The sequence below is a fragment of the Salmo salar genome, chromosome ssa04 (genome assembly GCF_905237065.1).
Source record: "Salmo salar chromosome ssa04, Ssal_v3.1, whole genome shotgun sequence".
NCBI classification, from domain to species: Eukaryota; Metazoa; Chordata; class Actinopteri; order Salmoniformes; family Salmonidae; genus Salmo; species Salmo salar.
In genome coordinates, this window is record NC_059445.1 from 29,267,134 (window position 1) to 29,284,264 (window position 17,131).

Sequence of the window (17,131 nt, forward strand, 5' to 3'; positions counted from 1 at the left end):
CGTGTCCTAATATTGTTTACTCCGGACGCTACTATTGGTTGGTTGCTGACTGTTGTTTGCAACAAAGAACTATAGGAAGACATGCGCATACAATATATTGCCCTGATATAAGGGTGGCAATTTGCACGGTTTGACCAAAACTTCACTACCAACATTTTTATATAGTCACTGACATTTGTTTGAAATCGATTCGCAGAATACCATGTCAGCAGCAAACGATTTGAGTGCTGGGGACTGCGTTGACGCTAGGCGGGGCGATGGACAAGAGTGAGATTCTTTGTTATCTCAATGCATGTATTTTACGAAGTAGCCTAGCAAACCGTGGTAAAGTTGTTTTGAGTTGCGATATTCACCAGTCATTCGGGCCACCATATGTTATTATACATTTCGTAATGAAATCAGGACATTAGGCGACATTGTTACTTGATGATCGTGTTGCGGTCATGGAGTTTGATGCCTATATTTGGTCCATGCTAGGAAATTGCCAAAATTGTTATTGTGTCACGCCTATAGTTGACACACGCACACACAGCCATATATATGATTAAAAAGAGACGTTTTACAATAGGAGATCTGTTGTATCTCTTTTGAAAAAAATATTATATTTTTATTCATAGATATGGCGCAACAGTCAGAGAGAGAGAAGGCACAGGGTCAGCCACATGGCAACACCCCTGGGAGAATTTTGGCTTAAAGGCCTGCCTGGGAATTGCTTTTGAAATGCATCCTTCCACCCTTTCTTAAAGTAATCACTGATCTGATGATTCTACAGGTGAAAAGTAAGGGTACCACCTCACAGCTCCCACACAATCCACATGTCTGATCAGTGATTACTTTGAGGGAAGGATGCTCAAAAGTATTTCAAAGGTGCACGTTTATACTTACTCAAAACCCAGTCTGAGATCTGACTTACACAGAGTATCAGCTTGGCGTATTGCTGTAATCTAACTAGTGGTCCTGTGTGGCTCAGTTGGTAAGAGCTACAAAGTTGTAAGTTCAATTCTCAGAGGGAAAACATGCACACACGAAAATGTACACGACTTTGGATGTAAGTGACTTTGGATGAAAGCGTCTGCTAAGTGGCATCTATTTGTTTCCTAGGTCAGAGGGCCCCTGTGGTGGCTCTGGGTCTATGCAGGTGGATGCCAAGCCTCAGTCCCATAGCTTCAGGTACAGCCTCAGCTACCCCAGCATTGGCCAGTGTATCATCATTAACAACAAGAACTTTGACAGAAGAACAGGTTTGTGTTTGTTCATTTGTAGACTCCGGGTCTAGGCTATGTCTAATACTTATGTTTTGTATTTGCATAAAGCTTGTTGTTCAGCTTCTTCCCAGTGGGTGAAACTAGTTGAAATTACATCATTATAACCTGATTATGTCAAATGGTTGTAATGACATTACCTCACCCAGCTTTGTCTGCTGGGTAAGAATATGTGTAAAGGCAGTGATGTAAAGTACTTAAGTAAAAAATACTTTAAAGTTCTATTTAAGTCGTTTTTTTGCGGTATCTGTACTTTACTATTCATATTTTATACAACTTTCACTACATTCCTAAAGAAAATATGGTACTTTTTACTCCATACATTTTCCCCGATACCCAAAAGTATGTTACATTTTGAATGCTTAGCAGAACAGGAAAATGGTCCAATTCACACACATATCAAGAGAACATCCCATCTCTGACCTGGAGGACTCACTAAACACACATGCTTCTTTTGTAAATTATGTGTGAGTGTGTGCCTCTGGCTAGCCAAATAAAATAAAAATGGTTCTGTCTGGTTTGCTTAATATAAGGAATTTGCAATTATTTATGTTTTTACCTTTTGATACTTAAGTATATATATTTTTTACCCCTTTTTCATGGTATACAATTGGTAGTTTACAGTATTGTCCCATAGCTGCAACTCCCATACAGACTAAGGTCAAGAGCTGTGCATCCTCCAAGAAACAACCCAGCCAAGCCGCACTGCTTCTTGATACAATGCCCGCTTAACCCAGAAGCCAGCCACACCCATGTGTCAGAGGAAACACCATGCGACTGTGTCAGTGTGCATTGCGCCTAGCCTGCCACAGGAGCTCGTGCGCGATGGGACAAGAACATCCCCGCCGGCCAAGCCCTCTTACCCGGACTATGCTGGGCCAATTGTGCACCGCTCCATGGGTCTCCCGGTCGCGGCCAGCTGCAACAGAGCCTGGACTCGAACCAGGATCTCTAGTGGCACAGCTAGCACTCCGAATCAGTGCCTTCGACCACTGCGCCACTCGGGAGGCTCCTATATTTTTGGAATTACATTTACTTTTGATACTTAATTATACACTGCTCAAAAAAATAAAGGGAACACTTAAACAACACAATGTAACTCCAAGTCAATCACACTTCTGTGAAATCAAACTGTCCACTTAGGAAGCAACACTGATTGACAATACATTTCACATGCTGTTGTGCAAATGGAATAGACAACAGGTGGAAATTATAGGCAATTAGCAAGACACCCCCAATAAAGGAGTGGTTCTGCAGGTGGTGACCACAGACCACTTCTCAGTTCCTATGCTTCCTGGCTGATGTTTTGGTCACTTTTGAATGCTGGCGGTGCTTTCACTCTAGTGGTAGCATGAGACGGAGTCTACAACCCACACAAGTGGCTCAGGTAGTGCAGCTCATCCAGGATGGCACATCAATGCGAGCTGTGGCAAGAAGGTTTGCTGTGTCTGTCAGCGTAGTGTCCAGAGCATGGAGGCGCTACCAGGAGACAGGCCAGTACATCAGGAGACGTGGAGGAGGCCGTAGGAGGGCAACAACCCAGCAGCAGGACCGCTACCTCCGCCTTTGTGCAAGGAGGAGCAGGAGAAGCACTGCCAGAGCCCTGCAAAATGACCTCCAGCAGGCCACAAATGTGCATGTGTCTGCTCAAACGGTCAGAAACAGACTCCATGAGGGTGGTATGAGGGCCCGACGTCCACAGGTGGGGGTTGTGCTTACAGCCCAACATCGTGCAGGACGTTTGGCATTTGCCAGAGAACACCAAGATTGGCAAATTCGCCACTGGCGCCCTGTGCTCTTCACAGATGAAAGCAGGTTCACACTGAGCACATCTGGAGACGCCGTGGAGAACGTTCTGCTGCCTGCAACATCTTCCAGCATGACCGGTTTGGCGGTGGTCAGTCGTGGGGTGGCATTTCTTTGGGGGCCGCACAGCCCTCCATGTGCTCGCCAGAGGTAGCCTGACTGCCATTAGGTACCTAGATGAGATCCTCAGACCCCTTGTGAGACCATATGCTGGTGCGGTTGGCCCTGGGTTCCTCCTAATGCAAGACAATGCTAGACCTCATGTGGCTGGAGTGTGTCAGCAGTTCCTGCAAGAGGAAGGCATTGATGCTATGGACTGTCCCGCCCGTTCCCCAGACCTGAATCCAATTGAGCACATCTGGGACATCATGTCTCGCTCCATCCACCAACGCCACTTTGCACCACAGACTGTCCAGGAGTTGGCGGATGCTTTAGTCCAGGTCTGGGAGGAGATCCCTCAGGAGACCATCCGCCACCTCATCAGGAGCATTCCCAGGCGTTGTAGGGAGGTCATACAGGCACGTGGAGGCCACAGACACTACTGAGCCTCATTTTGACTTGTTTTAAGGACATTACATCAAAGTTGGATCAGCCTGTAGTGTGGTTTTCCACTTTAATTTTGAGTGTGACTCCAAATCCAGACCTCCATGGGTTGATAAATTGGATTTCCATTGATTATTTTTGTGTGATTTTGTTGTCAGCACATTCATTCATTCATTCAGATCTAGGATGTGTTATTTTAGTGTTCCATTTATTTTTTTGAGCAGTGTATTTAAAACCCAAAACTTTTAGACTTACGCAAGTAGTATTTTACTGGGTGACTCACTTTTACTTGAGTCATTTTAAGGTATCTTTACTTTTACTCAAGTATGACAATCGGGTACTTTTTCCACTACTGTGTAAAGGCTGTATGTACACAATGATGACACGCATTACATATCCAGAAAGCAAATTTAATTTGTCTAATAACTTTACTTTGTTTTTAAAGGTATGAATGTACGCAATGGCACAGATGTGGATGCAGGCAACGTGATGAAGGTGTTTGGGAAACTGGGTTATAAGGTGAAGGTTTACAATGACCAGACAGTGGACCAGATCAAGCATGTTTTAACCACAGGTAAGCATGTTCGAAAGTCAGCACCACCACTGACAACCACCACGAAGATGGGTTTGTCTTCGTATAAAGATCATACACAGAAGACATTGAGTAAATTACGTTTTAAAAGCAGCCCATTCACAATAAAACAAGTGAAAGTACATGGTCTCCTGTACTTAAACTGAGAATCAACAATATGACGTTTCCACAAGCAACAGGGTTAAGCAAAGACATTGCAGGTGAGCACGATGCAAAACGATCCGCGCTCAGTGTCTGCACATGTGCACTGGTGCGCTTCATTCTCTCACCTGCAACGTGATAGCTGTGTGAAAACTTTGGTGAAGAAAATGAGCATCTCGTTTCTCACTTCTTGTTCTGGAAATCATCCCAATACTGCTCTTGTCTACCTTTTTAAAGGGGCAATCCGCAGTTGAAACAATAACAAAACGACCTCCCCACAAATGTTTCGGTAAAAAGTTGAGAGATGAGGCTGAAGAAATGTAACCATTCCCAAACTCATAGACAGAGCTATGGCTGCCAGGACTGATCATCCATGATATCAACATTATAGTTTTAACCATGTTTTAAAATGCTGTACAGTGTCTGTTTACATTTACTTCGTTTACAAACATTGAAGTAATGCAAGCTTATATTTTGGGTTCTGATGGAGTATGACAGTTTAACTAAGCTCATGAGAAATGTATGTTATGTTCTTCAAGAATCAATGGGTACATCAATAATCAATCATTTATAAGTAAAAAATGTATGTAGCAACAGCAGATTGCTCCTTTAAAGAGCCTTTTCAATTCTGTGAATCACCAATCTAAAACTTGATGTTGTTTCCAGCCTCCAAGGAGGACCACAGCTGCTCCGCTTCATTCGTGTGTGTCCTGCTGAGTCACGGGGATGATGGTGTGTTCTTCGGGACGGATGCCTCCATCGAGCTCAAGAGCCTCACCAGCCTGTTCCGGGGCGACCGCTGCAACTCGCTGGTGGGCAAGCCCAAACTCTTCTTCATCCAGGTACTGTGGCCATCACGTGTGTTCCTAGATCAGACTTTTAAAACTACTCAGGAGCAGATTTACAAAGCCATTGCACCTGTTTATTTTTTTTCTAGATGGAATTAAGGTGAAACCAAAGCATAGAACAACAATATGAAGTTAAGGTTAAAAGAAGGTATAAGACAGAGGCTAGTTGAATCCCCTACTGACAAAACAGGTTAGTCTCGTCCACAGTCAAATCAAATCAAAATGTTTTTGTCACATGCGCGAATACAACCTTGCAGTGAAATGCTTACTTACGTCAACAGCCAGTGGAATCCCGTGGCGCAAAGTACAAATACCTCAAAAATGCTAGAACTTCAATTTCTCAAACATATGACTATTTTACACCATTTTAAAGACAATACTCTCGTTAATCTAACCACATTGTCCGATTTCAAAAAGGCTTTACAGCGAAAGCAAAACATTAGATTATGTCAGGAGAGTACCCTGCCAAAAATAATCACACAGCCATTTTCAAAGCAAGCATATATGTCACAAAAACCAAAACCACAGCTAAATGCAGCACTAACCTTTGATGATCTTCATCAGATGACACTCCTAGGACATTATGTTATACAATACATGCATGTTCTGTTCAATCAAGTTCATATTTATATCAAAAACCAGCTTTTTACATTAGCATGTGATGTTCAGAACTAGCATACCCACCGAAAACTTCCGGTGAATTTACTAAATTACTCATGATAAACGTTCACAAAATACATAACAATTATTTTAAGAATTATAGATACAGAACTCCTTTATGCAATCGCGGTGTCAGATTTTAAAATAGCTTTTCGGCGAAAGCACATTTTTGCAATATTCTGAGTACATAGCTTGTCCATCACGGCTAGCTATTTTGACACCCACCAAGTTTGAGACTCACTAAACTCAGAATTACTATTAGAAAAATTGGATTACCTTTGCTGTTCTTCATCAGAATGCACTCCCAGGACTTCTACTTCAACAACAAATGTTGTTTTGGTTCCAAATAATCCATAGTTATATTCAAATAGCTCCGTTTTGTTTGTGTGTTCAGGTCAGTATCCGAAGGCGAGCGCATTTCGTGACAAAAAAAATCAAAATATTCCATTACCGTACTTCGAAGCATGTCAAACGCTGTTTAAAATCAATTTTTATGGGATTTTTCTCGTAAAATAGCGCTAATATTCCAACCGGGCAACATTGTATTCATTCAAAGGCCGAAAGAAAAAAATGGAGTAGTCTCGTGACCGCACATCTCCAGTGTCACTGTCCCCAGGCTGACCACTCACAAACTCTCCTGCTGTTCTTCGCCCAGAGACAGCAGACACCCCATTCCACTTTCTGGCGGCTTTAGAGAGCCAATGGGAGCCTTAGAAAGTGTCACGTTACAGCACAGATGCTGTATTTTCGATAGAGATGCAACAGAAGGACAACAAATTGTCAGACAGGGCACTTCCTGTATGGAATCTTCTCAGGTTTTGGCCTGCCATATGAGTTCTGTTATACTCACAGACACCATTCAAACAGTTTTAGAAACTTTAGAGTGTTTTCTATCCAAATCTACTAATTATATGCATATTCTCGTTTCTGGGCAAGAGTAAAAAAATACAAATAAAAAAAAGAATAAGAAATAAAAGTAACAAATAATTAAATCTGCAGTAAAATAAGAATAGCGAGGCTATATACAGGAGGTACCGGTACACAGTCGATGTGCACAGGCACCGGTTAGTCGAGGTATTTGAGGTAATATGTAGATGTTATGCATAGATAATAGACAGAGAGTATCAGCAGTGTAAAATAGGGGGTGGGGGGGCAATGCAAATAGTCTGGGTAGCCATTTTATTCGATGTTCAGGAGTCTTATGGCTTGGGGCTAGAAGCTGTTTAGAAGCCTCTTGGACCTAGACTTGGCACTCTGGTACCGCTTGCCGTGCGGTAGCAGAGAGAACAGTCTATGGCTAGGGTGGCTGGAGTCTTTGACATTGTTAGGGCCTTCCTCTGACACCGTCTGGTATAGAGGTCCTGGATGGCAGGAAGAGGTGAGGGATTGTTCAAAAGGTAGCCTCTGCGTTCGTGTGTGACTGTGACTGAACCATGTCTCCTGTCCCCCGTGTGTGTGACAAGCAGGCTTGCAGAGGTACTGATCTGGACAGGGGCATCGAGGCAGACAGCAGTTCAGATGGGAGTTCGACCAGGATCCCTGTGGAAGCAGACTTCCTCTATGCCTACTCCACAGCTCCAGGTCCAAGACATGTTCCAAAGCCACACACACACACATAGAAGCACTCTCCAGTCAAGTTTCCTTGAGGTGTGCACAGATCTATAAGTAGTTGGATCTGTGAATGCAAGGCTACCACCCTCTTACTTTACCAATCCATCCAATTCAGATCTGTTATTATCTGAGCATGGATGCATTTTCTGAATTATTCAAACCAGGCCCTTGACTCTTATGTGCTCTCACATGTCTTCCCACAGGCTACTACTCATGGAGGAACACTCAGACTGGCTCCTGGTTTATCCAATCTCTGTGTGAGATGATTGGCAAATACAGCAAAGAGCTAGAGGTCCAACACATCCTGACCCGGGTCAACCACAAGGTGGCGACAGAGTTTGAGTCTGCGTCAAACTCTCCCGGCTTCGATGCCAAGAAGCAGATCCCTTGCATTGTATCAATGCTGACCAAAGAGATGTACTTTACACCCTGAAAGGAGAAAGGTGTGAAGAAGCTCCTCATTTGCCTGGTCCCAGATCGGTTTTGCTGTCTCGCCAACTTCTATGGTCAATGTTATAGGAGTTGGCAAGAGAGGAAAAACAGACCTGGTACCAGCTTCTATCTGAGTGAGGGCAATAGATGTGTTTGTTTTGGTTGTGGATTGTATTAGCTGAATTCTTAACACCACTGCTCAATCGCTCTAGCTCAATTTGGACTTGGTTTAAACTTGTAGGCTTAAGTATCACATTTTATGTTGGAGGTTGAAACCTCTGTCATGCTTTCAGCCTGATGTCATGCACAGAGAAGTTGACTCTTCTTCAGGGTAGGGGTCAGTTCATGTTTCAATTCCATCAACTGAGGAAGTGTGAAATCCAAATTGTAAATGTTAAATTTAAATAACTTCCTAAATGCACTGATTGATTTGAAAGTTGAATTGACCCCAACCCTGTTTCTTACTGAATGATCCCTTGTGTGTAAAGTTTAAATGTGTATAATGTTTTGGGAGTAGATTGCAGAGGTAGTGTGTAGTAATCAAATCATGGATGTGCAACTCATCTACAAGCACCAGCATTTCTCCCTCCTCATTTTTCTCATACTGTTTTATTTAAAAAATGTATTTGATTATTTTTACAATGTCTAGAACCACACATTTTGTTGGATACTTGAATGAGTAGTCAAAGTGCATTTCTGAGGGGATTATGTTACATTTGTCTTTTGTGTGGGTTTAAATATGATATTTTTTTTAATTGCAGGATATTGTGTAGGTCCGTTATAGTTATTCTGTGAAAAAAAACTATCCTGTTAAATGAATTCTCCAGAAATAAGGCTTGCTTGCCCTTCCGCCTTATTTCATGAAATCATTGTCTCTCTGTCTGCTCCGAAGCGGGTCAATTGAAAGCTCTTCCTGACCTGAACATGACCAAATGCTTATTCTCTTTGTAGGTTAAAAACATTTGCTCCTGTCCTGGCGTAACAAATGTGTGGTATGTTGATAGGATGTGTATGCTGATAGTAGACAGGATGTGTCCTCTCTAACTTGGCAGAGACATTTTGTCTATATATTAAAGGCCCAGTTGTAGAAGCTTAAAGGTGCACTCCAGTAGTGATGTGCGGGGCAGCTGTTTGTTCACCCACCCGCAATTGCTAATAACCCATCTGCAACCACCCAACTATATGTGATAAAGTGAAAATGCAATAAGATTTTCAGTGCAAAATGTACACATGACATCAGTTTGACAGGAATTAAAGCTGTGAAAATGACCTAACATGTTTCTGCTAAGATTTCAGTTCAGCTGCAGAAACTGCTTAATTCTGCAGGAGTTAATTATATTATAAATAATCATAATGGTGCCAGAGGAGATGGCTCTTAACCAATTGTGCTATTTTGTATGTGTTTTTTCGCGTAATTTGTTACTTATTTTGTACATAATGTTTCTGCCACCGTCTGTTATGACCGAAATGAGCTTCTGGATATCAGAACAGTGATTATTCACCTCAAACTGGACAAGGCAACAACACATCTGCCACACTGATCCTCAACACTGGGGCCCCTCGGGGGTGTGTGCTTAGTCCCCTCCTGTACTCCCTGTTCACTCACGACTGCACGGCCAGGCATGACTCCAACACCATTACATTTGCAGATGACACAACGGTGGTAGGCCTGATCAACAACAATGAGGACGTCAGAGACCTGGAAGTGTCTCTCAACATTAGAGCTTCAAGTTCCTTGGTGTCCACATCACCAACAAAATATCATGATCCAAACACATCAAGACAGTTGTGAAGAGGGCACAACGATGATATTTTCAGTCCCTCTCAGGAGGCTTTTGACCGCAAGACGCTACAGAGGGTAGTGGGTACGGCCCAGTACATCATTGGGGCCAAGCTTCCTGCCATACAGGACCTCTATACCAGATGGTGTCAGAGGAAGGCCCTAAATATTGCCAAAGACTCCAGCCACCCTAGTCATAGACTGTTCTCTCTGCTGCCACGCGGCAAGCAGTGCCGGAGCGCCAAGTCTAGTTCCAAAAGGCTTCTGATCAGCTTCTACCCCAAAGCCATAAGACTGCTGAACAGCTAATCAAATGGCTACCCGGACTATTTGCATTGACCCCCCCTTTAGGTTTTACACTGATTAGGCACATTGTTACAGAGAACAATTTATTGTGATAGCAGTTTACCCATCTGAACAGTACAGTTCCATCTTGTGACTGTCAAATTTGTATAGCGCCTCAAAATCATCACACATAACATCTTTCTCAAACATTAGGCTACTGTTCTGGTCCTCACTTCTTTTTATTTTCAACTCTCCATTTTGCAGCTTTTCTCTTATTGAATTACACATCAACATTGTCCCTTTTTTCTCAGTGGATCGAAGTTAACTTTTTCTGCCCAAGTTTCCAAAAGCATGTGGAAATTGGCATGTATTTGCTGCGCGAACAGTTACATCCTGACCAGACGTGTGCCATCACACGCGTGTTGATTTTGTCCATCCACACCAGATGCTATCAGGACACACAGGTGGAAATATCAAAACGAATTCTGAACCAATGACATTCATTTGGGGACAGGTTGATAAGCAAACATTCATGACAATTTAGCTAGCTTGCTGTTGATAGCTAATTTGTCCTGGGATATAAACATTGGGTTGTTATTTTACCTGAAATGCAAAAGGTCCTCTACCTTGACAATTAATCCACAGATAAAACGGTAAACCGAGTTATTTTTCCTAGTAATTTACATTTACATTTAAGTCATTTAGCAGACGCTCTTATCCAGAGCGACTTACAAAATGGTGCATTCACCTTATGATATCCAGTGGAACAACCACTTTACAATAGTGCATCTAAATCTTTTAAGGGGGGGGTTAGAAGGATTACTTTATCCTATCCTAGGTATTCCTTAAAGAGGTGGGGTTTCAGGTGTCTCCGGAAGGTGGTGATTGACTCCGCTGTCCGGGCGTCGTGAGGGAGCTTGTTCCACCATTGGGGTGCCAGAGCAGCGAACAGTTTTGACTGGGCTGAGCGGGAACTGTGCTTCCTCAGAGGTAGGGGGACCAGCAGGCCAGTGGTGGATGAACGCAGTGCCCTTGTTTGGGTGTAGGGCCTGATCAGAGCCTGAAGGTATGGAGGTGCCGTTCCCTTCACAGCTCCGTAGGCAATCACCATGGTCTTGTAGCGGATGCGAGCTTCACTCCTACTTCAAATCAAATGTATTTATATAGCCCTTCGTACATCAGCTGATATCTCAAAGTGCTGTACAGAAACCCAGCCTAAAACCCCAAACAGCAAGCAATGCATGTGAAAGAAGCACGGTGGCTAGGAAAAACTCCCTAGGAAAAACTCCCTAGAAAGGCCAAAAACCTAGGAAGAAACCTAGAGAGGAACCAGGCTATGAGGGGTGGCCAGTCCTCTTCTGGCTGTGCCGGGTGGATATTATAACAGAACATGGTCAAGATGTTAAAATGTTCATAAATGACCAGCATGGTCAAATAATAATAATCATAGTAGTTGTCGAGGGTGCAGCAAGCACGTCCGGTGAACAGGTCAGGGTTCCATAGCCGCAGGCAGAACAGTTGAAACTGGAGCAGCAGCATGGACTGGGGACAGCAAGGAGTCATCATGCCAGGTAGTCCTGAGGCATGGTCCTAGGGCTCAGGTCCTCCCGAGAGAAAGAAAGAGTGAAAGTGAGAATTAGAGAGAGCATATTTAAATTCACACAGGACACCGGATAAGACAAGAGAAATACTCCAGATGTAACAGACTGACCCTAGCCCCCCCGACACAAACTACTGCAGCATAAATACTGAAGGCTGAGACAGGAGGGATCAGAAGACACTGTTGCCCCATCCGATGATACCCCCGGACAGGGCCAAACAGGCAGGATATAACCCCACCCACTTTGCCAAAGCACAGCCCCCACACCACTAGAGGGATGTCTCCAACCACCAACTTACCGTCCTAAGACAAGGCCGAGTATAGCCCACAAAGATCTCCGCCACGGCACAACCCAAGGGGGGGGGGGGGGGGGCGCCAACCCAGACAGGAAGACCACGTCAGTGACTCAACCCACTCAAGTGACGCACCCCCCCATGGACAGCATGGAAGAACACCAGTAAGCCAGTGACTCAGCCCCTGTAATAGGGTTAGAGGCAGAGAATCCCAGTGGAGAGAGGGGAACCGGCAAGGCAGAGACAGCAAGGGCGGTTCGTTGCTCCAGCCTTTCCGTTCACCTTCACACCCCTGGGCCAGACTACACTTAATCATAGGACCTACTGAAGAGATATGTCTTCAGTAAAGACTTAAAGGTTGAGACTGAGTCTGCGTCTCTCACATGGGTAGGCAGACCATTCCATAAAAATGGAGCTCTATAGGAGAAAGCCCTACCTCCAGCCGTTTGTTTAGAAATTCTAGGGACAATTAGGAGGCCTGCGTCTTGTGACCGTAGCGTACGTGTAGGTATGTACGGCAGGACCAAATCGGAAAGATAGGTAGGAGCAAGCCCATGTAATGCTTTGTAGGTTAGCAGTAAAACCTTGAAATCAGCCCTTGCCTTAACAGGAAGCCAGTGTAGGGAGGCTAGCACTGGAGTAATATGATCAAATTTTTTGGTTCTAGTCAGGATTCTAGCAGCCGTATTTAGCACTAACTGAAGTTTGTTTAGTGCTTTATCCGGGTAGCCGGAAAGTAGAGCATTGCAGTAGTCCAGCCTAGAAGTAACAAAAGCATGGATTAATTTTTCTGCATCATTTTTGGACAGAAAGTTTCAGATTTTTGCAATGTTACGTAGATGGAAAAAAGCTGTCCTTGAAACAGTCTTGATATGTTCTTCAAAAGAGAGATCAGGCTCCAGAGTAACGCCGAGGTCCTTCACAGTTTTATTTGAGACGACTGTACAACCATCCAGATTAATTGTCAGATTCAACAGAAGATCTCTTTGTTTCTTGGGACCTAGAACAAGCATCTCTGTTTTGTCCGAGTTTAAAAGTAGAAAGTTTGCAGCCATCCACTTCTTTAGGTCTGAAACACAGGCTTCTAGCGAGGGCAGTTTTGGGGCTTCACCATGTTTCATTGAAATGTACAGCTGTGTGTCGTCCGCATAGCAGTGAAATTTAACATTATGTTTTCGAATGACATCCCCAAGAGGTAAAATATATAGTGAAAACAATAGTGGTCCTAAAACGGAACCTTGAGGAACACCGAAATTTACAATTGATTTGTCAAAGGACAAACCATTCAGAGAGACAAACTGATATCTTTCCGACAGATAAGATCTAAACCAGGCCAGAACTTGTCCATGTAGACCAATTTGGGTTTCTAATCTCTCCAAAAGAATGTGGTGGTCGATGGTATCAAAAGCAGCACTAAGATCTAGGAGCACGAGGACAGATGCAGAGCCTTGGTCTGACGTCATTAAAAGGTCATTTACCACCTTCACAAGTGCAGTCTCAGTGCTATGATGGGGTCTAAAACCAGACTGAAGCGTTTCGTATACATTGTTTGTCTTCAGGAAGGCAGTCAGTTGCTGCGCAACAGCTTTTTCAAAAAAATTTGAGAGGAATGGAAGATTCGATATAGGCCGATAGTTTTTTATAATTTCTGGGTCAAGATTCGGCTTTTTCAAGAGAGGCTTTATTACTGCCACTTTTAGTGAGCTTGGTACACATCCGGTGGATAGAGAGCCGTTTATTATGTTCAACATAGGAGGGCCGAGCACAGGAAGCAGCTCTTTCAGTAGTTTAGTTGGAATAGGGTCCAGTATGCAGCTTGAGGGTTTAGAGGCCATGATTATTTTCATCATTGTGTCAAGAGATATAGTACTAAAACACTTTAGTATCTCCCTTGATCCTAGGTCCTGGCAGAGTTGTGCAGACTCAGGACAATGGAGCTTTGGAGGAATACGCAGATTTAAAGAGGAGTCCGTAATTTGCTTTCTAATGATCATGATCTTTTCCTCAAAGAAGTTCATAAATGTATTACTGCTGAAGTGAAAGCCATCCTTCATTTGCGAATGCTGCTTTTTAGTTAGCTTTGCGACAGTATCAAAAATACATTTCGGATTGTTCTTATTTTCCTCAATTAAGTTGGAAAAATAGGATGATCGAGCAGCAGTGAGGGCTCTTCGATACTGCACGGTACTGTCTTTCCAAGCTAGTCGGAAGACTTCCAGTTTGGTGTGGCGCCATTTCCGTTCCAATTTTCTGGAAGCTTGCTTCAGAGCTCGTGTATTTTCTGTATACCAGGGAGCTAGTTTCTTATGACAGATGTTTTTAGTTTTTAGGGGTGCAACTGCATCTAGGGTATTGCGCAAGGTTAAATTGAGTTCCTCGGCTAGGTGGTTAACTGATTTTTGTCCTCTGATGTCCTTGGGTAGGCAGAGGGAGTCTGGAAGGGCATCAAGGAATCTTTGGGTTGTCTGAGAATTTATAGCACGACTTTTAATGCTCCTTGGTTGGGGTCTGAGCAGATTATTTGTTGCAATTGCAAACGCAATAAAATGGTGGTCCAATAATCCAGGATTATGAGGAAAAACATTAAGATCCACAACATTTATTCCATGGGACAAAACTAGGTCCAGAGTATGACTGTGGCAGTGAGTAGGTCCAGAGACATGTTGGACAAAACCCACTGAGTCGATGATGGCTCCGAAAGCCTTTTGGAGTGGGTCTGTGGACTTTTCCATGTGAATGTTAAAGTCACCAAAAATTTGAATATTATCTGCTATGACTACAAGATCCGATAGGAATTCAGGGAACTCAGTGAGGAACACTGCATATGGCCCAGGAGGCCTGTAAACAGTAGCTATAAAAAGTGATTGAGTAGGCTGCATAGATTTCATGACTAGAAGCTCAAAAGACGAAAATGTCATTGTTTTTTTTTTGTAAATTGAAATTTGCTATCATAAATGTTAGCAACACCTCCACCTTTGCCGGATGCATGGGGGGTATGGTCACTAGTGTAACCAGGGGCTGAGGCCTCATTTAACACAGTAAATTCATCAGGCTTAAGCCATGTTTCAGTCAGGCCAATCACATCAAGATTATGATCTGTTATTAGTTCATTGACTATAATTGCCTTGGAAGTGAGGGATCTAACATTAAGTAACCCAATTTTGAGATGTGAGGTATCACAATCTCTTTCAATAATGGCAGGAATGGAGGAGGTCTTTATACTAGTGAGATTGCTAAAGCGAACACCGCTTCAGGCTTCTTCTTCTTTGGACTTTAAATAGTGGTTGGCAACCAACTTTAAGGTGCATTATCACTACCAACTGGACTGGAGTGTGGACCTCACTTCATCTTTCAATCACCCACGTGGGTATATGCTCCTAAAAACCAATGAGGAAATGGGAGAGGTGGGAAAGATGTAAACCGTCATTGCCTCTTGATCACATTTGTCATACTGTAATTGTTTTGAATTTCACATTATTTCACTTAGTTGGTGAAGTTCTCGAAGCTCCAACAATTATAGTTAGTTTTCGGTTCTGCTTTATAATAAATGGGGCTAAAATCATGTTTACATTATAGTCAGATAGGTAAAGCGTAATTACAGATTAGGCACATTGTTACAGAGTGCAATTTATTGTGATAGCAGTTTACAGTTGTGTCATTACACATTGGGATATTCACACATTAGATTAGCAAACATTGTACGATGTAGCAATGTGTATTGTTAGGGTTCGTTCCTTTCCTCCTTGTCAATCATTGGTGATATTAGCATTATGACAATATATTTAATTAAATCATTCAAAACCTTTATTAATGCAATTGCAGACAGAAGTTGACAATCAGGAACATAGCACGCATGTTTCCGAGTAAGTCCTGCATCAAAAACAAAAAGTCTCAAGTTGTTTTGTTACACCCTCAGTCTAGCCTCGTGATGTCGCTACCTACGTCATTACCTTTTTACTCGTGAGACCAAAACCCTGCCTACCAAGCTATATAAACAATGGCTTTTAGTGTTATCTAAAACTTAGCAGTAAACGTCCACTCCCCAAAGTTGATTTATTGTGGAATGTTTGACTAGTCTTATCTCCTCCACTCCCCTGCAGAGCTCCTTCTTCACAGTCACACATTACTCAAAGGGGCCTCTTTTTAATGAGGCAGAGAGAGAGAGAATTAGAAAACAACTGTGGAACAATATTAAAACCTCATAATGTATATATATTGTTAATCTGTAGTCTAGGACCCTACTAATGTAAGGAGGGAGGGGTCTTATAACCCCTCCCTTTCTATTAATACAACATAAGAATAATCTATTATTCTAATACATCAAACATCTTGGTACAACCCTTTTCATGACCCCTAGGTGAACCCGACAGTACCTACAAAGTAATTAGGCCTACCATGTAAATAAATGATTATATTGTAATTTTAAAGTAGGACCGTTTTTCATATTTACATTGTCAAATTCAATACATGGAGTTTCTATGGATTTTTGCTAATAACTTTTTAATACTGTCCTTTGGTTGTCCATAGAGAAAAATGTATGTATTACCATTGTGCATAAGCTGTCTCTGTACAACATGATTACATCATGTCCAATGTTCCCACATATTTTTTTAATCATTGAGCAAATTTCAGGTCTGCTGAGTGCAAACTTTAATGTTGAGAAAATTCTGTGCAACTTCCGGCGTGCGTTTACTGTGAACACTGTACCCGCTTTAAGTTAGTTTTAACAGTGGTCAGGTAGGCTACTGTGGCTATTTGGTCATAATATAGGCCTAACATGCGCACAGCTTAGAGGGAACATTGATCATGTCTATTTTACACTGTTAGTTCTATTAAGTGTAATGAAAAATTACTCTGCTCCATTGTCATAGAAACCGTACCATTCTTAATAATTTAATGTCCTCACATTTTGTCTAGTCAGTACCACCTGCTGTCTACAGGAAATAAAAGTAGTTTTTTGGAGTTGGTAAAATTATTTCACCCTTCACCTGGTAAATAACCATGTAAATATACTGCTCAAAAAAATAAAGAGAACACTTAAACAACACATCCTAGATCTGAATGAAAGAAATAATCTTATTAAATACTTTTTTCTTTACATAGTTGAATGTGCTGACAACAAAATCACACAAAAATAATCAATGGAAATCCAATTTATCAACCCATGGAGGTCTGGATTTGGAGTCACACTCAAAATTAAAGTTGAAAACCACACTACAGGCTGATCCAACTTTGATGTAATGTTCTTAAAACAAGTCAAAATGAGGCTCAGTAGTGT

The 17,131-nt window shown here is 42.5% G+C and overlaps 1 protein-coding gene across 1 annotated transcript; it reads left to right on the plus strand.

Annotated features, from left to right (window-relative positions):
• Positions 1-12: 12 nt before the first annotated feature.
• casp3a (caspase 3, apoptosis-related cysteine peptidase a) lies at positions 13-9,164 on the plus strand. The gene is made up of 6 exons (XM_014195538.2): positions 13-267; positions 1,102-1,241; positions 4,057-4,185; positions 5,011-5,186; positions 7,319-7,433; positions 7,667-9,164. Exons 1-6 carry the CDS (start codon positions 203-205, stop codon positions 7,894-7,896), a joined length of 855 nt encoding a protein of 284 aa, XP_014051013.1. The 5' UTR covers positions 13-202; the 3' UTR covers positions 7,897-9,164.
• Positions 9,165-17,131: the final 7,967 nt, after the last annotated feature.